Source organism: Chrysemys picta, chromosome 1 (assembly GCF_011386835.1).
Source record: "Chrysemys picta bellii isolate R12L10 chromosome 1, ASM1138683v2, whole genome shotgun sequence".
Taxonomy (NCBI): Eukaryota; Metazoa; Chordata; order Testudines; family Emydidae; genus Chrysemys; species Chrysemys picta.
The window spans coordinates 250,780,697-250,803,878 of NC_088791.1; the positions used below are offsets into that span (position 1 = coordinate 250,780,697).

Here is a 23,182-nt window from a genome sequence, read left to right on the forward strand (position 1 = left end):
GTGCGCATGCGCTCTACCTCTTCCCGAGCTCACCCCGACTCAGCCCGAACCTCTCCGAGCGCCTTCGGGTATCTCCGGCAGCCAGAAAGAGGAGGGAGCCGAGGGTGCGTGCGCGGTGCATTGTGGGGCGGCAAGGAGCCGAGTCACCGCTGGGTTGGGGCCGCCATCTTGTCTCCGTCCGGATTCGCTGCCGCCTCCGGGGCCTGCTCCTTCTCCTCAGTGAGCCAGGCGGGGGATAGGCCCAGCCAGGCTGATGCGCGTGTCCCCTCGCGCCTCTCTCAGGTGCCGCTAGCGTCCAGGCTTCGGGCGGGGCGGCCGCGGCCGGGGGGCTCCGCCATGGGTCGGTCCCGCAGCCGGAGCTCGTCCCGCTCCAAGCACACCAAGAGCTCCAAGCACACCAAGAAGAACCGGAGCCGCTCGCGGTCCCGCTCCCGGGAGAAGGAGCGGGCGCGCAAGCGCTCCAAGTCCCGGGAGACCAAGCGGAACCGGCGCCGCGAGTCCCGCTCCCGGTCCCGCTCCAACACGGCCCCCTCGTCCCGCCGGGAGCGCGAGCGGGAGCGCGCCTCGTCCCCCCCGGACCGCATCGACATCTTCGGGCGCACGGTGAGCAAGCGCAGCAGCCTGGACGAGAAGCAGAAGCGGGAGGAGGAGGAGAAAAAAGCGGAGTTCGAGCGGCAGCGGAAAATGTGAGTGCCCATCTCGGGGAACCCCGGCCGGGGCCTCGTCTCTCCGAGCCCGGCTCGCAGCGGCTCCCGCCTCTCGCTTCGATCCAGGGGCAATCGCGCCGAGCCCCTCCCCCCCATCCTCCCCGCTAGAAAACACCCACCGCGGAGCCGCTGCTTCCCTCCTTCCCCATCCATCTCGCTTTCTCCTCTAACATGCATCTAAGGGCCTTCGGTTCGGTCGCCTCCTCTGTCCGAGGCCTCGCCGCCTCTGGGGCTGTGTATGCAGCGCTCACTGCCAGACTTTTGTCCCTCCCCTTTTCTGCAAACATGCAGCTTATTCTTTAGGCTGAGGCACTCCTAGTTGGCCAAAGGGCTGTGTTGTGCCTTGTAAAAAGAATGCACTCAACAAGTATACTAACTCGGGGTTTGTCTCTGCATTAGTGCTGAATCAGAGGATTCATATCATGAAACACTTGCTTAGTTGGCCAAAACTAGCATGTTCAGTGTTCATGTGTGTGTAGCTCTTGTTATATTTCATAAAACCCACAGGCGTTCTTTCATTTTGTTATAGATTTGGAATTAGGTGCCGAATAGTTCACCTTGCAACATTATTTAAGTTATTAAAAATATTTTTATTCTCCCTTATGATTTCTTACTCCATCACAGACAGCAACAAAACTCCTTGTAATAAGTTGTAATAAATCCATCCTTATTTTTGAATGTCCAATAAACTTGGCATCTTGATATGTGAACCTGTGATGCAAAAACATTGATGTGGGAAAACAAAAATACACCTCTATCCCGATATAACACAAATTCGGATATAACGCGGTAAAGCAGCGCCCCGAGGGGGTGGGGCTGTGCACTCCAGTGGATCAAAGCAAGTTCGATATAACGCGGTTTCACCTATAACGCGGCAAGATCTTTTGGTTCCCGAGGACAGCGTTATGTCGAGGTAGCGGTGTACTCTCTGATCCCACTTTTTTAAGTGAATGCTTAGGCAGAGTCAAATAATGACAACCAGTCCGATTAATTTTACACCAACTCATTTTCTTTTGGCTTTGTTCTAGCTATATCATAATGAATGAAATAATTACAAATCATCCATATGTTGGAAATTCTGATCTCTCCATATTGCTTCTTTCATTTCTATTTTAAAGTATTCTGCTGTTGGGAGTCCTCTTGACTTAGGCTAATTGCAGTTTGATAGCGTTGTCATCAAATGTTGTTGTATTGTTACAGAACACACATTTGAAAAATTTCAAAATATTTTGTCTTGGAGACACTGGGCCCTGATTCTCCTGTTAGACCTGGGCCAATCAGGATTAATTATATTGAAATCAGTGAAGTTTCTCTAGCCTAGGGGTTCTCAAACTGGGGGTTGCGAGGTTATTACATGGGGGGGTCGCGAGCTGTCAGTCTCCACCCCAAACCCCATTTTGCCTTCAGTATTTATAATGGTATTAAATATATTTAAAGTGTTTTTAATTTATAAGGGGGGTCGCACTCAGAGGCTTCCTGTGTGAAAGGGGTCATGAGTACAAAAGTTTGAGAACCACTGCGCCTATAGTTATGAGTGAGAAGAGATTCCTGCTCTGGTTGTTTATTTTTAAACAATGTCTCTTCTCAATTTGGAATCTTAATGCTTTTGTTCCAGATTCTTTTTCATTCACAGGTAACCCTTTAAATGAGCTGTAAGGCAAACACCTAATTATTTGAGAACATATATGTGACTTGTGAAATATTTGCCGTTTTAAAGTAATTGGACATCTGCTTTTTATAACAAAGGCCTGATCTCTTACCAGACCAAAAATGGCTTTTTAGGAGAGGGAAGAAACTGTTCTAGTACTAAAGGAAAATGAAAGGTTTAAGATCTTTATATCAAATACTTAAGCAGTTCATCATTATGTTGCCATTAAAACTTCGATTTGCAACAAATCTAGTTCTGTTTACCTGAATAGTAGGCCAGAGTTCATTAAGAAAAAAATCTGTTGGCTTTCTTACCTGAACCTTCATGTTTTTCTAGAACAACTTTGTTATACTACACAAATCAGCTTATTATGAAAAATGGTGGAATACTTGTGACTTATGAGCTAGGTGGGCAGTATGGGAATTGATCGAAGTAGCAACAGTGCAGTAAAGTGCAGTCTTTCTCTCACAGGAGTTTGTTAGGCAAACAAATTTCTGCTGTTTGTCAAAGTACTATTTTAGAGGTGCACAAGAGTCTTTAGTTGTCCAGATTATTTAAGTGTTGAAGAAGAACTTTCATGATTTTGGTAGGGAATGTTTTTGGGAGGGAGAGGGTTGAGGTTTTGGGGGGGGAAGGCGGGGTGTAGAGCTCTGGTCAAGTGAAAAATTCTCTAAGTTATATTCCATTTGGGCTTTGCTAATGTGGCAAACTATATTAAATTTAAATGTTGTGCTTCACTAGTTGAATCAAGCACTTCATATTTCATACTGGCTTATATGTCACTTACCAAATTGCCTAGTGATAGGCAGCTACATACATTGAAAATGACTTTCTTCTGAATCTGTACAGAATGGCTGTCCTGAAATGTAAGAGACCTCTGTGCTTTACCATGTTTTCTGTTCTTTGCAGTGACGCTTAATTTCAAGGTCTACAAATAAATGAATATGGAAACTTTGATGTAGCAAACCCACTGAATAATAAGCACTTTTCTTCTTGCAGCTCTCATAAAACTCCTAACATACTCTATATGAATCTCATAACTTATTCTGAAAAATCTGACACAAACATGCTTTGACTTTCTGGTGTTTCTGAAAATGTTGTTGCTTGTTAGAGGAGGATGCTAATTTTACTTCTGTATAGGAAGTCTTGTATACACGTGTTACAGAAAATACCTTATAGATAGAAACTACACCACCATATTTAAGCCTGATCCTGCATTTATTGAGAATCTACAACATTGACTTGTAGAGTTAAATTTTCAAATGTAGATGTTGGGGTGGTGGTCTAAAACAGAACTTAAATCTTTGAGAATAAATTCCTGTGTAGTCATGCTTTTTTAGCGTAGTTTTGATCCTGGAACACTAACTTGGGGGGGGGGGGAGTGTAATGTAATGTAATAATTGTCTGGAAGTATGGAAAGATATGCAAGCGCTGCTCCTAATTTTAGGAATCTTTACTTTTTTTGCCAGGTGTAGGAGGAGGTGAGACCTGCACCATGCGATGCTAATTTGAGAACAATATAATTTACTTATTTTATTTTTAAAAAATGAGCAGCTCACATGCTTATTTGTCTGAAATATTTCCTTTAATTCAAAAATATTTTTTTCATGTGGATTTAACTTCTCATGTTCAAATATTTGATTAAGAGGGCAACGATAAATACAGATTTGTGTAGATCGATACCTGATATATACCAAGGCTTAACTTGAAACAAATTTTACAGCACAATTATAACCTACTGAGTAATATAATATTGTTTTAGATTCTAGCCTTATTCTTAAGGTTTTAAAAACACTTTCGAGAATATGCCTACAAGAACCTTGCAGTTATTTCTGGAATGAAAGTGCGGTGGGCAACAAATACACTGCACAACAGTGGGGTGAGGAAATGGGCCATGGAATATTTTATATCCACTTAAAGCAGAGAACTTTGGTTTAAGGTTTCATCAGAAAGAGCCCACATCTGCATCAGTAGAATGAAAGACTAAATTGACTTTTCTGGGGGTTAGACCTATAGGTTCAAGGAGCCCTTAGGTGTTTCATATATGTTATTTAAATAGTCAATCCATTCCCTTTAGGTTATGTGTTGTCTTACTATTTTGTAAAATCCCCACTAGGAAATCAAAAATCTGTCAAATTATAGCATTTTTCTGAAAATATATGAATAATTGAAAATGTCTCCATAGTTAAAATATACTTATAATTGAGTGAATAACATCTGAAACTCTTACTTTAACAAGAAAGTGACCGGAAACTATTCTATTTTAGGTCTTATATTGTAAACCATACATTATTGGTCCTAACTGACAAATTAAGATGCATCTCTTTTAAACATATTGTAGTCAGTATTTCACTAATGTGCTTAAGTTTCAATTCAAACAAAAGTCCAGTGTGAATGTAAAATATAAGACAGTACCGTAATCCTAAAAAGCGAATACCATTTAAGGCAGGGGTTCTCAAACTGGGGGTCAGGACCCCTCAGGGGGTCGCGAGGTTATTACATGGGGTGTCAGGAGTTGTCAGCCTCCACCCCAAACCCTGCTTTGCCTCCAGCATTTATAATGGTATTAAATATACAGAAAAGTGTTTTTAATTTATAGGGGGGGTTGCATTCAGAGGCTTGCTGTGTGAAAGGGGTCACCAGTGAAAAAGTTTGAGAATCACTGATTTAAGGAATTAGCTGTAGAATATTATTTTATATAAAATGAACATCCTGTTAGTATTTGAATATTTAATTCACCAACGGGCCCAATCCTGCAAATGCTCACTACTGTGAATAGTGCTTGCTATCATGAGGAGTTTTTTCATCTTCATGGTAGCAAGCACTACAGCAAGTATTAAGCGTTTATAGGATCTAACCCAATATTTTACTGTTCAGTAAAATGTGAAGGGGGTTAAAGTTAAGTGAATATAACATTTTGCATCCTATCAAAGTTGGTGTTAGCCTTTAAAAAAAATAGCATCTTACTAAAAAACAAAACCCACTCTTTAGAAAAAAATTCCTTTTGTAAAATGCAGAACACAAAAGCAATGCTTTATTTAGGACTCTGAATTGATATTCTTTGTTTTTGTACAATTATGCTTGACACTCAATACCATCATAAAGAAATTAAGTAAATCTGCAGTATTTGATATGTGATAAGGTAAATTATTGGAGATCTAGATTACGACAACACCTGGAGCTTTTGTTAGGAATATTCAGATTACAAATTTTATTGTCTCTGCTTTCTATTTTAGTTAGAGACCAGTTTGGTGCCTTTGAGGTGGAGGTCTTAGGGCAGTGTTTTATTACAGAACCTAAAATGTTTTGAATTTTGAAAGGGGAATGGGTACTTTAGCTGATAGCTACGTTTCAACATTACTGTGATTTAAGTAACATTCAGAGTCAAAATAATCCATTTGCTGTATCACAACCTACTCAAAATGCTATTTTGTTGTTAAATATAACATTTTAAGATGTGTTAAATATGGTATGTTGCTATGGCTTTTGTACTCATCATCTTACTCGCTTTCTCTTAAATATAAAGCAAAGTTTTTGTATGGATGGTGTGTGAACAAAGAATAAAGGAAAACGTTTAAATATATAATACCAACAATAATCATCTATGTCAATCTGTGAATTCAAAGTTTTATTTAAATTTCATTATTGAAATAACTAATTCAATTATTATTTTCATGTCTCTTTTTCTAGACGCCAACAAGAAATTGAAGAGAAACTCATAGAGGAAGAGACTGCCCGAAGAGTGGAAGAGCTTGTGGCTAAGCGTGTAGAGGAAGAGCTGGAGAAACGGAAGGATGAGATTGAGCGAGAGGTTCTCCGCAGGGTGGAGGAGGCTAAGCGCATCATGGAAAAACAGTTGCTCGAAGAACTCGAGCGACAGCGACAAGCTGAACTTGCGGCACAAAAAGCCAGAGAGGTAACGCTCGGTCGTTTGGAAAGTAGAGACAGTCCATGGCAAAACTTTCAGTGTCTGGTTGTGCCTCCTGTTCGGTTCAGAAAGAGATGGAATACAGCAAATCTAATTCCCTTCTCGTGTAAACTTGCATTGCTGCGAAACTTAATTTCTAGCCTATTCAGAGGAGCTCACTGATACTTAAAACAGTTACTCTCCTAAAACCTGTACAAGGATACTTGAATTTTAATGGAACTGACCTACATATTTGAGAATTGTTTGAAACTTTTGCCATGGCTGCAGGATTTATCCACAATCCTTTCTTATTTGGGGGGAAAGGGTTAAAATTTATAATAATGTATCCTTCATTTGTTTCATTTTATTTACCTAGACTGTAAGAGGCTTTTTGCCTTCAGTCAGGAAAAGAGCAGGGTCCAGCACTGAGCTGCAGTACCTGTCTTTTAACTAGGTTTTCTTACTGTTCTCCCTTTAAAACAAACATTCTCTTTGAGCATACATTGGACTAATTCTTGTACTTTGAACATAAGCCCAGCCACCGTCTTCACCAAGGACTTATGTCCAAATCATTATATTCATTTTTCAGTAACTACTAACTCCTTTTTTCCTCTAGAATTTATTAAGGAGCAGGTTGTCCTTGTCTGAAGTCAAGCTAAACATGTTACTTGTTTTATCAGCAGCTGGAGGAAAAGCTGAAAAACATCTTTCTGTGAGGCAGTAATTTGCTACTAAGGCTTTGATGCTTGTCCGCACTAATCACTCCAGGATCCAAAAATTTAAAGTCAATCTTTTAAACCCTTAAAGAAAATTCAGCTGAATAGCACTGAGTGTCCAATAACTCTCTCACTCCGTACTTCTTTTAATAATTGGTCTAAATGAATAACTTGATTAGTTTACAACAGGAAAGTCATTAATAATGGTGCTTTCCCCTTCAGGCTAAACATCAACTGTTTGTCTGCCAATATAATATCTTTGAAATAAAAGCTCTTTTGCTGAGACTTAAGATGTGCAGAATTTCACATGTGTGCAATTCAAAGTTCAACTTTAAGAGAAATGCATTTTGACTCTAGATACATTAAAATTTGCTGAAATTTGTATATAGTGGATTTCAGTTGACTAAATGGATGCATCATTCATAAAAAGGTTTTTAAAAACCATAATTGAAGTTTGATGCGGAGTAGTTACATCGGTGCTTTACTGTGTAAAATAAATTTCAATTCCTGGAGCACAGCCTGCTAGCTAGTAGCTGATTACTAGTCATCGTAAGAAGTTTTCTCTTCATATGCTTGTTTTGTTTCATATTAACTTTTTTTTTTACACAGACACAAACCTCTGGCTGATTTAAATCTTCCAAATACTAAAATAATTTGGATATTTATTATGTGAACTGAAGCACCTCAAAAACCTTCCCGCACTCTTCATATTTGTTTTGCATAACAAAGTTTTATTAAATTCACCAAGGAAACAGCAGTTTATAAGGCTCTATTTCCTCATCATGCCTTTCCTGGACTCCTGAATTCCAGTTCAAACTGTAGATGACAGTTTAAGCTGTCTTAAAATTGTCAAAATATTGAATGTTAAGTCCATTTTCCCCACGAAAGAAGCCCTTAGTTCCATGAAGTATGGATTACCATTTGTATTTTTCACTAACAGTAAATGTATTTTTCTTATTAATTGTTTGCCTTAGGAATGATTTACATATTTTTGTTCCTTCTTATCATAAACATCTGCATTCCTCAGCTCAGCCTTCCTTGTATGTTGTTTCTTTATAAATGGTTGAGCTGCTGATGCAGGTATTGCCAAGCTAACAGTACAAATCATTTTAAAGAGGAAGCTGGCGCGTATGGCAGCCGAGGAGCACACTCTGCAGGACACTGGACAAGACAGTAAATATTCAACTTTTAATGCTGATTAAAGGAGTATAGGTAAAGAATACGTAGGTATACTTAATTGGTGAGACCAACTATTCACTTTATTTATATTTTATATATTACTTTTTTAATTTGGTAAATACTATCCAGTTTTTGTAGTTGTCCTTGTTCATTTGTGTGGTATTAAAATACTAGTAATAAATTGTCAGGAATCTATGATTAGGGAGGGTTTAGTTGGTTGCTGTTTGGACTGGGAGGGATGATTTAAATTTAGTACTAGAGACCAATTTTAGTGGCTGCACAATTTACTGTTGAGACAAAATAGGTGGCTGTAAAGCTGCCCCGTAAGTCAGTTCACAAAAGAATTCTGAGGAAGATTAGTGAAGACACATAAATGAGTATTTTACTTTTCTAACATCTTACCCTGTCCTCCCCTTTAGGAGGAAGAGCGTGCAAAACGTGAGGAACTAGAGCGAATATTAGAAGAGAATAATCGAAAAATTGCAGAAGCACAAGCTAAACTGGTAGGTAGAAATGTTTACATTAATGTAGACCTGTTCAAATCTTATTGCCTGATGTGCTAGATAAGATGTGTTTTTTTTTTTTTAAACATCTAATCCTACTCCCATTTAAATCGGTGTGAATGCTCCCATTGACTTTGATGGCAAACAATCTCTTTCCAGCTCCCAATGTATCCTTTCAGGTTTTGACTGGTGACCAGGCTTTGATTAGTGTTCCTAGTGTAACAGAACAGGTATAAATATGTTTGACACGAGCAAAATTCCAGTGTGCAGTGGGTGAGAAGGACTTTGTCAACATATACACTTCAGACTTTTGTATATGATAGTTGCATTTGTTTAAAGTAAATCAATGGGTTTTAAACCAGTTTAGTTAAATCAGTGCAAAAACATTTCATCCCTGTGTGGATGCTGTTACTTTGGTTTGAGTGGCTTATTTTGGTTGATCAGTTTAAAATAATCCAAAATAAGCGTGATCACAAAGGGGTTTGCACCAGTTTAAATTGTGTAGATAAGGCCTTTGTTAAAACTGGTTTCTGGATTGACACCTGCTTTAAAATCTAACTGTCAGTTTTTGTGGTTTTACAACCACATTTTTAATTTATCGCTTTATGGAAAAACAACTATACAAACAGAAGAAATTATTCAAATTAACTATATGCTAAATACTATTAAATGAACAAAATAAAAACTTGAAAATACAGACGTTCTTCCGCTAATCTTTCTTTCATTAGTAATTATGTCCTGATAGTGCAAATAGACACAAGTCACTTTATTCCTGAGTCATTCCATTAAGCTTACTGCATAAGTGCTTGCACTGTTTGAGCCTAAATGGTAACTTGTAATAGGTTGAGAAAGAAATTGGCAGGGTTTTGCTCTATATTGATAGTGCCCCTTTAAATTATCAAACACAGACAAGAAGTAGTGGAGAATATTCCTTTTTATAAATTGATTTCCCTAATAATGAAAAAAAGGAATAATGTTGTATTTAAATTTGTAATGCATATAAATATATACAGATAGTATTTGTAAAGTGTGTTGAAAATGGAAAGAACTATATTGGTGTATGATATTTTTATATGCACTTAAAAGCCTGATCCAGAAAATGTTTATGCATGTGCAAAACTTTACTTATGTGAAGCCAATAGAACTTGTAACATGAGTAGTTCCATGTCTAAGTTTGCAGGATTGGGCTCTGTGTTTGCTGAATACATGTAAAATAGAGATTGAAAAATCACTACTATAGGGCCCGCTAAATATTATGTATTCTAACTTCTACTGGTTTTGTACACAGGCTGAAGAACAATTGAAAATTGTTGAAGAACAAAGAAAGATTCATGAGGAGAGGATGAAACTAGAACAAGAGAGGCAACGTCAGCAAAAGGAAGAGCAAAAAATGATCCTGGGCAAGGGAAAGTCTAGGCCAAAACTGTCCTTCTCACTAAAGAGCCAGGATTAAATTGGAACTCTGAACTCTTAAAAAGAAAAATGAAACAGAAAAACTTTGTATGGTAGCTTCATGTTGAAGTGGTTTCTTTCACTATTTTTTTTTTTTTTTTTTGGTCTTTTTTTGAAAGTCTGGAAAGTTAGCTTGTTCTAATAGGGGCTGTGCTCTGCAATTCTTAATTTTTTTTTTAACTTCCATTAAGTTAAATTCTTATCAGATCACTGTTGCCTTTTAGAGAGTAATCTGTTCTCATCCATTTTATTTCTGTAATAGTGGTTTGAAGCAGATCAGGTCACTTTATAAATTGTGTATGATCTGATAAGGTTTTTACTGACCCACTGATCTCAGAGTTATACTCTGATATTAGACCGAATTTCATGCTGGTTTTGCTGACTTTTTTAATAACAAAAAAAGTTAGTACATGCATCAGTAAATTCCCAAGTACTACTGGACCTCTGTGGTTTATTGTTAAATCAGTGTCCTACGATACTGTCCCACTGTTGCACTTGATGTTCCCGATACAGGTAAGGAAACAGTTGGTCAATTCTGCTATGAATATATACAAAGATTGAGAGTTCAGTATTGTCTCTTAGATTGTTTTTATTACATTGACAAAATTCAACCAGCATTCCCCATTGTGTAAATAAACCAATTTGCTGAATAAAGTAAAGTCTTAAATTCATATGTTTAAGTAAATTTTTTTAGTACACTTATATAACTACAGTAAGAGTGACAGTTCACTTTCCTAAATTCAAACATATAGTGGTATTTTTTAGGTTCACTTCAAAAAAATTGTTGCTTTTCCTACCTCTAATGCAAGGATTACACAGACAGTTAAAAAACCCACAGTTTTTAATATTTTTTTAATGGCTGTGGCTATTTTCATTAAATGTTGGTATTATTCTGACAGAGACTTATTTTGGCTTGTTTAGCTTACTGAACCCAGAAAAGTATTTTAGTATCTAATCCCCTTGAGTTTGCCTCATTATATAGATTGTTATATAATTTAGGGTCATCACCATATATAGTGGATCTGATAGATTTAGGAAGGGGAAAACAAACCCTATATATATTTATTTTTAAATTGAAGGGCAAGCACACTTGCGAGGTAATGGAAAGCAGAAAGTGAAGTTCTGTTTAAATACATTGTTTTAGGCACAAAGCAACTGTTGTTCATGTGCAGCATCCTGAATGTTATCCATTTATATACAGGTTTTATTCTGACAAATGAAAACACAGATTGAAAACTATATATAAAATCCCCTTTTGTATGTAACTCTTCTGCTGAAACTTCAGCTACTGTAGTGTCCAGTTCTAAAATTCCATTTTTCCTATTGCTATTACAACATCTATAGTGAATACTTTAAAATGAAAGATCGTAATTGTTGACTAAACATTTGAAGATTTTCCGGACTAAGAGGGAAAGAATTCCTGATACTTCACCAGATCTGTTTCTGTGGATTTGATAAATAAAATGTAGCAGGTTGAATGTGTCACTGTAACAGTATGCAGCAATCTTTGTCTGGAACTTGGAGTCGGGCGCAGATTGACACTTTTCGCTTTGCCCTGAGCATCACGATAAGCATGAAGATATAAAATACCTACAACAGTACTTGTACTTAAATTTGTCTTTATAAATTGTTACAGAAATAGTGTTGCTTAACGAGTAAGCACACAAACTGAAGCCAAACAATGTACATGACCTGTAGCAAACATCAGGCTTTATTTAAAAACTCAACTGATACCTGTATTTCTAAAATATAAAACTTCCCCTTGTTCCCTATATGAGAAACAAGCTATTAAAAAATCAATACTTAAACAGACCTATGTATTTTGTTTCCTCTCCTGTTCTGAATGCAAAAAACTAAATCTGCCATAATGCAGATTTGCAGTTGTAATATTTCACACTTCATTAATTATTTTCTTTTGTTAAATAATGGCACCAATACAATACATAAAATCTTGGTTGTGCAGTATAAGTCATCCTTCCTCTGACACAATGTAGTATAGTCCAAAAAAAAAAAATATATAGGTTTCACATCCTACTACATGTGTTACACTTGTGTATTTGTATTCTTCCTAGGAGCAGATCTTAAGTGGGTGTGTAATTGTCACAACTCCACTAACTTCAAATATATCTGCTTACTAGCTAGCATTGTATAAGTTTTGTACAGGGAGAGAGTCATGTGTGCTTAATTCCCCTTGCCTCCCAAAACAACGTGTTTGTCAGTTATTTGTGATGACTTAGAGTTGTGAAGGGGAGAGTGGGAATAGTCCTCTTGTTATACCTATATATTTTCTCTTGCTACTAAAAGAATGGCAACCCTGAGGGCTATAGTGAAGACTCAGTTCTTCCACTGCTATTTGCTGTTTGACATCCTGTCACAAGAAATGACTTAAGCCTCAACCCCCCTCCCTGATATTTGTACCTGTCTACAGTTACAATTATTTGTTACATATACAAATTCCTTAACACTTCAGGCAACAATTAAACTGATCAGATAGATTTAGTCTGTCAGTTTCCCCCGAAGGATGGGTCATGGGAAGGTTGTAGATGGGTTGCGAGAATGGCTCAGAAGAAGGGAGGCTGGGAAGGGGCTGGAGAGTGAGCCTACCCCATAACCCCCCCCCCCCGACCCCCAGCAATGGCTTCTGTCCTTGTTTCCCCACTTCAGGCATTGCAACCTGGCATGTGGGGTTGCAGTACCACTCAGGTTTGGCCCACTCTCTGGCATGAGGGATGAGTGGCCAGGCCAAACCTGAGCAGTGCTGTAACCCCGCACTCCAGGTTGCAATGAACTGGAGCCATTAGGACAGGATGAAAGGGGCAGGCTTGCTCTCCACTTCCCAGGGTCTCCCTGCACTAGGCTGGGATTAGGGTGACGGGAGTGAGGGTGCTGCTGTAGGTGGTCAATAGTGTCTCGGCAGGGCAAGGAGGAGACAGCAGCGCTGGTGAAAGAGGACACTTTCCTATGGTTTTGTCCCTTCCCTCCCTCTCCCAATTTGAACCCTGGGTGCCTTGCAAAAAAGACCATGCAGTTGGTGAGTATGCTTAGTAAAAAGTTCAGGGAACTACTGCATTAGTTGCACTGAACCTTGTTGAAGTCACAATTATGAGCTACAGCTCCCATTGACTTTCTTTTGGGGGGTTATTTCTCATCTAGTGTAGAAGGGGTGCTGATTTCTCCCCTGTTTTTAAGCCACTTCAGCCTTTGCTTTGAACATGTTAGCTTACTGAATATTTGATACCCTGTTTCCCCGAAAATAAGACATCCTCCGAAAATAAGGCCTACTTACAGTTTTGCCTCTCGTTGTAATATAAGGCATCCCCCCGATAATAAGACCTCCCCGATAATAAGGCATCCACCGATAATAAGGCATTTTTCATTTCTGAAAAATAAGACATCCCCTGAAAATAAGACCTAGCGCATCTTTGGGAGCAAAAATTAATATAAGACACTGTCTTATTTTCGGGGAAACAGGGTAGGAGTGGGGCATCCTTGTGTCCATATGCACAAAGGCAGTGTGGTTTGAGCATTGCCTGCTAAACCCCAGGTTGTGAGTTCAATCCTTGAGGGGGCCATTTAGGGATCTGGGGCAAAAATCTGTCTGGGGATCAGTCCTGCTTTGAGCAGGGGGTTGGACTGGATGATCTCCTGAGGTCCCTTCTAACCCTGATATTCTATGATGTGCAGTGTGAACCATACATCTTTCATCTGATGATAAAGATGGCCTTTAGCTCCGGTGACCCTACTTTTCAGGAAGTGTTTGTTGGATTTTTTTTTTTTAAGGGAAAAATAGGGTGGAATAAACTAGAGCTGCTATCCTAGCCAAAGACTCAAACAACTTTTTCAAAATCGGAAGAGGCTCTTTTGCTGTTACGATAAACCACCCTTTAACCGTACCACATTCATTAGTCTGATGAAAACTGACTTCTGCTATGAAATGAACTGAAGAGCTGCTGCCCCTGAAGGCTGCAGAGACAATTTGGCCTGTGAGCTATCTAAGCAACAGACCAATGCCCTACCCACCCACATAACAAAGGGAGTGTCACTACACCTCAAGGCATTTGATATTAGAATCAATTCCCAGCTTGCTTCCTGAAAAAAGAAAAACCACCACCACCCATCGCCCATTTCTTCCCCCTCACATACACACTTGCCCCAAATATACTACCACCTGCTTTTTTCCCTATGGTATTTCACATGCTCTACTACTATCCTCACCAAGAATGTGGAATAAGTTGTTTCTCACTGCACTCTCCAACAATCTCTCTGGGCCTGCCCTGGCTACCCCTGCTTTTCAGGAAATGACTGTTGGATTTATTTTATTTTTATTTTTTTTCCTTTGTTTTTTTTTTAAACACCAGGCATAAATAGAGAGGGTGGAATAAACTTGCACTGCTACCCTAGCCATAGATTCAAACAACGTTTTCAAAATCAGAGAGGTTTCTTTTGCACTTACGATTACCACCCTTTAACTTACCTCATGGGGGCTGCTGCTTTTGGCCCCCACATACACAAATGATCTTTTAACCATTTTAAAAGCATTGAGGGAGGTGTGGACTGTTGCACCGTCACTATACCATGCTCTGTCCTTTGTCCCTTTGGAAGAGGAAAACAATTGCCTGTCCCTGGTGAGGGCCTGATCTTGCACTATTGGACTCCCTGGGAGTTTTGCCACTCTTTAATGGGAACAGGGTGGGGCCCTTATAGTGCAGTGGAGAAATTCAAACCAAATAGGAAACATACACTCCAATTTGTATGCTCTAGCAATTCTTTTAGAAGTAACAGTGGAGGCTGCATTTATCCGTGACAGCGAAGGCCAGGAGGAGGGGAACGTGACCAGCCCTGAGCTTCTGCAGCTACAGAAACTGGAGTTGCTTTTCTCATGACTTTCCAGGCCTGTGTGTGTGTATATTTTCATGTTTGTATCACCCAACCAAGACACAGACTGTTTTTTTTTCCTTCATATGTTTGTGTGGTGGTAATTGAGGGCTTAATTTTCATGGTAGTGGAGAGAAGAGAGCAGAGCCTCTTTTTAATATCTCCATAGTGGATATCCAAATGACTCCTATCTGCCTGGAATGACCAAAGGTTGTACTGGCTCAGTGATCAGTTCTGTGTGGGTAGACATACATACACCCTTTTTAAAGGCCACTGAAATAGATTAACTCTGCTCCCTGGTTCTTTCCCCTACCCCCAACCGGAGACTTCAGAGAAGAATTATTTATGTTTGGGGTATTTTTAATTTCCTTTGGGGATCAGTACCTGAGCTAAGAAGAGTCAGTATAAAAATAATTCAAACACAGAGCCAAAAAGCATGGGCCAAACTGCACACTACCATGTTTTACAGAATGCATTCTGTCAGTGACGGTATTTAGTAGGAGAGGAGCATTTTCTGAAAAAGCATAGGGAACCAAAATTCCTCAGTTACAAAACAGATAGGGAAAGGACAGATTAATTTAATAGTTCAGATCTATATTCACTGTGTCAGAGACATGGAAAATATATCTTGTTAAATTTTGAGTGATGGCAGTGGTCAGAGCTTTAGGATCTCCTTCAAGTGCCCAACTCAGTTGGCCTTACACAAACAATAATCAATCTGTTTAAAAGCAGTAAGCATCATTTGTCTTTCGCTATTAAATGTAGTATTCATCATGGCTATTCAGGTATATCTTTGGTGAATTTTCAGGTAATGACCAATGATGGTGGGGGTTTGCACTTAAAAATATTTTGATTCTCCCCCCTCCTTAACTTGATGTTTAAAGGGGATTAGTGAAGAATTGGGGGCCGATCCTGCTTCTATTCCCCTAAATGAGAGTTTTGTTGAAGGTTGCAGTGAGGATAGAATCAGAGCCAATATTTGTGTAATAACCAGGATGCGGGGGGGGCGGGGGGGGAATTATTCAGAGACAAATCTCTGGTTTCTGCTCTGCGGTTTGAATGAAAGAAGGAAATAAAGTTTTCTAGAGCGCAAATTGTATCGTTCTATTTTTGTTTGCTTTTTACACAAGCTAAACACGCGTAGCAGTTTTTCTTCATTGTATTTTGTTCTGCACTAACTCATAGGGCCGATCCTCTCCTCCTTTGCTCACGCAAAACCCCTCGCCGAAAACGGGAGCTAGGTCTATGCTAGGCACTCAGGATCGTGCCCCAAAACCATATCACAATTTCCCGCGGGAGATCGAGCCTTGGTCTCCAGAATTTAGACAGTGAGGAAACTATGTTTTCGATGAAATGCGAAGCCCTGGGTATAGATCCCGGCCACAAACTTCCTGATCTTCTGATTTGTTAAAAAAGCTTAGTTAAAGAAGCGATTCCTGTGGCTAAAAAAGCGATTGATAGCTTAAGTTATGTAGCCTTCACAAAATCTTACGTTTCCTCTGCGATTTCTGGTTTGTACGGAGGTAAACCAGGAAAGCTAGAGCCTGATCCCGCGAAGTGTTGAGTTCTACAGGAGTAAACCGTGTTGAGCAACCAGGCAAGATTCGGACACTAATGGGGATGGGGGAACAGGCTATGGGGTAGCTCGGAAGGTTTCCTGTCCTGTCCTATAAAACAGATTGCTGCCACTGGAACTTTGGTCCCACTCGGCTTTCACCCACTCGCCATGAATTTCACTTCTGAGCAATGTAGCCTCTCAGACTTGGAAAATTACCCCTCGCTGCTGTAAGAAAAATAATGCTATTGTCAAATCATTTTAAATCGCCAGTAGGGAAAAAATCAAAAAAGTTATTGGTGATACTTTTAAAAATGACTAATGAATAAATACAACGTATAGCACATTACTGTTTTGTATGTCAAATTATTGATGTATATGTTGTTTCATAAAAATACTGTAGGTGAGCATCGTGCGATGTTTAGTTATACAAAGACGATTGTTTTTTTAAGGTATATTTTGTTGTTTTGGAGACTAGATAAAACAATTTTATTTGCGTAGAAACATGATTAACCTCTGGGAGCCAAAAATATAATGTGTTACAAGTTGTATTTTTAGCTGCTGAGGGCTATTTTCAGACAATGCAGAGCTCTTCATTTCCTCTGCTTTACTTAAAACAAGGATACAGAGAGTTAGAGGTCACCGTTTACTCACAGCTTTTACAGAACACCACTCCCTAACCTTTTGCTTCAAACCAAACAAAAGTAGAAACATAAAATAGAGAGTTTAATCTACTTTACACTTCTCTGTCGCTAGTAGCATTGATCAAACTCATTGTTTATATTGGCTTATGAAGGGATACAAATCACACAATTTCTTTTAAAATATAATAAATTAAACACTCCCCGCATACACACGCCGACTGACGAGGGTTGCTCTTTGGTTGATGCCCCTCGATTTGAATAATACACAAACTCTGTCTCCCACTTGTGTTAGGAATCGGATCCCATCCTGGGACTCAGATCCTTTTCTACCTAATTGCGGCGCCGAATCTGCAATTCTGACAACATTGCAGGCTAAATTTAATTAATAGTTTACTTAAGACATATTCGATGTTTTGTGTGAAAGACAAACTGATTTTCCCTCTTCCTTGAGTTGTCGATTTCACTAGAGAATTACCATATGCAATTCACACAACCCACGAGGCATCAAATGCGCCTTTAACCTCCTTTTCCTTCTCGTTGTGTTGTTAACGGTTTGAATGATCTGTGCCAGACATGTTGGTGAACCCTAAATCACAAATTTGGTAAAAAGAGAATTGTAGCCACTTTCTCCAAAAGGAATAAATGAATCAAAATAAAGTGGCAGCTGGTTTTCCTTATAAGACCTTTTTCCTATTTCAGTACAAACAGAATGAACTATACTGATTTAAAAAAAATATTTTCTCGTGGAATAAAATTATTCTCGTAGCTTGTTCACATATTTTCTGTATGTCATTTAACTAAACGGTGGGGAAAAATGATTCTATTTCAAGAGAGGAAAAGAACAGCGTAGTTCACAGGGATCTGACTTTTATTTACTTTGTCGATTTTTGGGCATACAACTCCTATTTCAAGACATTTGTCAATCTACATAATTTAAAAAAAAACTGTATGACTTACTTATAATTATTATTTAGTCTTGGGATCAACATCATTCTGAACTGCTAGTCCTCTGCCAAACCTCCATTCCAAAAATAATTCCTAACAGATGCGCAGCATTAGAGTGTTTGTTGTTGTTATATTCTGGGGAGAAATAGATGTAGGTTTTAGGGAGAAAAGGAAAGGAGTCACAGGAAGGGGATTAAACCTTTTGCTTCATATTGAAGCCGGTTGATCAAATGGCCGCTAGTGGGCGCTGTGGCTCTGTGGAAACGTACAAAGGGCGTCAGAGACCTGCACGTTCCAATTCTCTCTCCAGGGCTGCGAGGAATGATCAGAGTGCAAAGGCTCGCACTTGAAGTCTTCCCTGGCCACCTACTCAGTTTTTACTTTTTGTGCCTCTTTCCACTTTCGATCGGATTTGTTCTTTTTGAGCCCTGTGTAAAGGGACCTTTGGGAGAGTCTGACCCCAAGGAGACAGCCAGTGTTGACTCTAATTTGCCATTTCTTGCCTCGTTGCAAAAAGTTGCCCGATGCTGTTGAGATTCGCAAGATCTGGAGAGAGTATTGATCGAACAACCCTCATCATAACAAATGTGTAGACGTGAAGAAAGTGGCATTGAGTGACAGACAAGGAAGGGCGAGAAAATTCACACCCGATTTGAGAGTCTCTAATTATCTGTTGCAAATTCAGGCTCCACATCTCTTTGAAGTGGCTTTGCATTTCCAAATCCTGTTTATTTAGGACTGTCCGTGGCTAATTGTTTTGTAACAAAATAAACTTTGAAAACTGTAATTAAGAGACCCCGTGGGAAATGCTGACAGCCAGGGTCAACGTGACAGGATGGAGAGAAAAATACCGACTGAAAATATAAAAATGTGGGGGTAAGGGCCCGGGAGGACAGAGAGCTTTCTCTCATTATCTCTATTATTAAAGTATACACGATATGTGGCTTCATATGATAAACTTGACGTGAAGTTACATAATAGCGATTCTCCCAGTGAAACGTAATTAAAGTCAGGAAGCACGACCTGCAAATAGGGAAATATAATTACTCCGCAAGTACAGGTTGGCTGCAGAGAGGGATAAACTCCACTTTGATCCTTTTTATCCCATGTATAACATTGCCAGTACCTCGCAGCCGTAGACATTGTTTGAGCCTTTATGACAAGATGTGTAAAAGTTTTTTTGAATTGTTCTTTTTAATACTATAATCGGATGGAAAGGTGTTAAAACGTGGTTGGAGTCTCATCCTGCACTGTATTATTCTGATCATGAACATAGCGATGGTGGGTTTTTTTATTATTGATTATGTTATTAACTATAAGATTATATTATAGTGTTTTAAGGGGATCACCTGTCACACACAAGGCCCCACCCGAAGACAGAATGTCGAGGGGTGAGGTGTGTAAGTGACACACGCGACACCCAACCAGAGCCTCCGCTTCTCCAGTAGCCCTATGAGCGCGGGCTGAAGGGGAGGATGGGCTGAGTTTATATTGCTATGACAGCACGCTAGGAGCGGTTACATTCGTTCAGTGAAGACTCCAAGCGGCGGCAGCAGCAGCGACTTGGAGCCTGAAGGAGCAAGGGAGGGAAAGGCTGCAGCTCGCCCGGCTCTTTCTCTCTCTCTGCCACCTACTCAGCAGCAGCAGCAGCACTCCAAGCCAAGGGGCCCCTGCCTGTCTCTCGCTGGGTCTGCCCGCTTGCCACCCAGCGCTGGGCACGCACTGCAGATCTCCAGTGGAAGAAGCACGAAGAGGGGAGATTTTGACGCTAGGAGCCCCCCTCCGCCCCATCTCTGCACACAGCGGGGACAGCACCCCCGCGCCGGGGGCGGGCATGGAACCCTGCGGATGCGCTTTCCAGGGGCTCCGGGAGCTGATACTCGAAGTGGATTTATAGAGCGAAGCTTCCCTTCGCCATCCCTGCACAGCCCGGGCCGGTGGCCGCACGGATTGCACGCGCCGGGGACCAGGGAGCACAACCAGAGACCCAGGGGGATCCTCCTGGCGGAGGCCGGGTCCCTTCTCCCCTTTAATCGCCCCCATCTCCAGTTCTGCTCGGTTTTTATTTTACGCGATCCCCAGGCGCGGTGACCGTGGATGGCGCACTGGATCCAAAGCGGAGTTGGCAGTTTGAGTGGCGTCTTGCAAGCCAGCCGGGAGCTCCCAAAGAGCAGGGCGGACTGAGGCGTTTGCATTGGTGGTGGCGTTGTTACTTCGGAGGTGGCTGGATTCTTATCTCGCCGGAGAATTTCCGACATGCCTGGGGCACAAATGACTCAGTAACGCTGCTTGCAGTCCTCACCAAGTGCTTCGTCGCTCGTCTTGTTATTGGTTTGTTTCTGGTCAATCTTTCTTGCTGGGGGATACCGAGCGTCCACCCGCCCCCCGCTGACCAGGTACGGGGAGTCGCACGGAGGAGTTGGCGAGGTTTTGGCAAGGGACTTGGAGCCGCTTTCGACCATGGCTGTGCGGAGGGGAGACTCCTCCCTTTGGAAGTACTGCTGGGGAGCTTTGATGGTTTTATGCAGAACTGCAATGGCCAGATCGGTAGTTTTAGACCCGATATATTGGAATTCCTCCAACCCCAAGTAAGTTTGCCTCATTCTGCTTCATCCCTCCCCCTCCCCAACCATAGGGGTCTGATTTAGTTTTAATGGCACAGCCAGCGAGCGGGGCCGACGTGGGTCTGTGGAGCGTGGAGAGGGCGAGTGGCAGGCACTGCGGTCCCAGGGGGCTGAGCTCCCGGCGGCGCCTGCTCTCACCCCGAGGGCAAGGTGCTGCTGCTAGGGTACTGCTGTGATTAATCGGGCACCACATGCGGAGCACAGTCCGGGCAGGGCACGGGCAGCGAGATCCTTGCACTTTTCCTTACCCACCCTTCTGTGGCTCCCTGTGGGCCGAGGCGATCCCTCGCCCTGCTCTCTCCCTCCCTCTGCTCAGGGCGCTCTCTCCAGGTTAGAAACTCTCCGACGACCCAGTGCACTTAAGGATTAAATATCCCCCTTCCCCCCGAAGACACCGAGGGGGGGATTTGTACACAGAGTCTGTCTCGCTCTCACCGGGGAGGGTATCACGGTAGCCTTGTCCGGCTTCTGTTTCTCTGCAGGACAAATATAGACACAGCCATGGGGCCAGCTCCTGCAGTGCTTGGCCAGGGGCCGCTCCCAGGGAGAGGCAATGCTTTATGATTTGGAAGTCAGCGGGCGTTTTGCCTGAGCAAGAAGTGCAAGGATCCTGTCAGGGCTCTGGGACAGGGGGAGATATGGGTGACAGAAGAGTAAGGGAGGATCCCTAGAGTGAAGTCTATTGCTATTCCTGGGAGTTTTGCCCTTGACTTTAATAGGGCCAGGATTTCCCCTTTAGACTGCATACTCGATGGGGACAGGGGCCATGGCTTCAGATGAGTTTGCAGTTGCACAGGGCCTAACGCCAAATCTGACTGGGCCCCCTGGGGGCTACTGTAATTGTAAGAATGATTGGGATCCTGCCTGGCTCTATTCTCCCAGCACTGGGAGAGGGCACGACTGAGTACAGAGCCTCTGGGCAGATGAGCCTTTTCATACAGATCCCCAGCAGGGCCAAATCCAGCGGGGCTCATTGTCAACCCTTGTAGCTCCTCACCTCCAGCAAAGCAGGGAGTGCAGGTTGGTCCCACTTCCTTAGAGCAGCGCTGCATTATGCACTATGAGAACTACTGCTCAACTTCTCCATGTGGGGATGCAGGGCCAGATTCAGCCCATTGACTTCAGTGAAGTTGCACTGGCTGACAGCAGGGCTAAATTTGGCCAGTGGACTTGATAACAAGGCACATGCTTGTGAGTAATGTACTGAGTATTGTCCCTCAGAGAGCATTTTCATGTCTCTAGTCAGAGCAGGCAGAAAGTATATGTGTTTCAAGATTTAATTATATAGTCCTATTCTTTTAAAGTCTCCTGCTTAGGTGTATTGAGATTGTTTCTTTTGGAAATAGGGATGTTATTTGCATAAGAAATCCCCGTGAAGAGAAAGCTAGGCAATGATGCAAAGAGAGTCTTCCTTGCTTTAAAACGTGTATTGTTCCAACCTGTTTTATTTATGCCACTGATGCATATATCTGAAGTTGGCTTTGATAAACTTTGAAACCCATCAAAACTTTTGTGATATGGAAAGATTTTCTATAGCACTGTTTGAACTCCCCTCTCACAGTATTATCAGGAAGGATAGTTTGATAATGAGTTTAGAAAGTTTTATGCTAAAATATTATTTAATGTATAATTTTAATTAAATATGTTTAAAAACAAACCAGACACATAGAAGATCACAAATGTAAATTTCAGCATACTCACTTTGTGTATTAACTGAATTCAAGTTTTCCCATTTAATCCATTTAGTAAATATCCGTAAAAGTGCCCTTAGATGAACAAGATATATTGGGAAGTGCCCAGAGAAGAAGAGTGGAGTATTTCCTGAATCAGGGAACTAACTGTGTATTGGTAGCAAAATGCAGAGTCTGACTGAAATTACACAAGTTTGGATTAGATCTAGGAGCTGAACATATTTATTAAGAAATCACATCCTGACTTCAGCATTTATCTACCACTGCTTTTAGAAGATAATTTATTATAGATGTCCCCTGACTTTTTTCAAGAATGGAAAGATTTATGAGTGTGTTAAGGTCCTTTGTAAAGTTTTTACAGGAAAATTAAAAAGGACAACATAGTTTTTCATTAAAATGTGGAAAATGATTATCATGAAGAGAAACATTTCAAATGCAGTTTTTTCTAGTTTTACATGACAAATGATCACATATACTATATGAGATGAAAAGCCAGTTAACAGAGCTAAAGTTTAAACTAGATCTATGGACCTGCATTTATATGATGCTATCTAGTTAAATCCTTTCTCTGACCTAGAAAAGATTAAACGCCAAATCTTTGAATAAGACAAACAAGACACTTTTAAAATGCCATCAGAATTTCTGAAATCACAGATTGGTGGCAAGACCAGGTTGCATTGCCTGCAGTGACTGTGGAGAGAGATTTAGTGCAATGGCAGAGGAACCAGAGCACCCA

The 23,182-nt window shown here is 40.9% G+C and overlaps 2 protein-coding genes across 8 annotated transcripts in view; both read left to right on the forward strand.

Moving 5' to 3' along the window:
- Positions 1–106: 106 nt before the first annotated feature.
- Positions 107–11,920, forward strand: ARGLU1 (arginine and glutamate rich 1). Of its 4 annotated transcripts, none has more exons than XR_006172990.2 (5): positions 107–686; positions 6,046–6,271; positions 8,094–8,218; positions 8,577–8,660; positions 9,949–11,920. XR_006172990.2 is itself a non-coding variant. In XM_005304995.5 (4 exons), exons 1-4 carry the CDS (start codon positions 337–339, stop codon positions 10,111–10,113), a joined length of 825 nt encoding a protein of 274 aa, XP_005305052.2. In that variant the 5' UTR covers positions 113–336; the 3' UTR covers positions 10,114–11,920. The 4 variants fall into 4 exon arrangements, 1 of the variants encoding a protein (XP_005305052.2); XR_006172991.2 differs by having other exon boundaries at positions 8,094–8,205; XR_006172989.2 differs by having other exon boundaries at positions 108–686; positions 8,094–8,660; positions 9,949–10,783.
- Positions 11,921–19,133: 7,213 nt separating this feature from the next.
- Positions 19,134–23,182, forward strand: part of EFNB2 (ephrin B2) — a 53,528-nt gene continuing 49,479 nt past the window's right edge. For 2 of the 4 annotated variants that reach the window (XM_005304996.5, XM_042844171.2), the window contains exon 1: positions 19,134–20,719. In XM_005304996.5, coding sequence (XP_005305053.1) covers positions 20,592–20,719 — 128 coding nt within the window. In that variant the 5' untranslated portion in view covers positions 19,134–20,591. The remainder of the gene's footprint in view (positions 20,720–23,182) is intronic. The other 2 variants (XM_042844172.2, XM_065581031.1) reach the window with 1 other exon arrangement.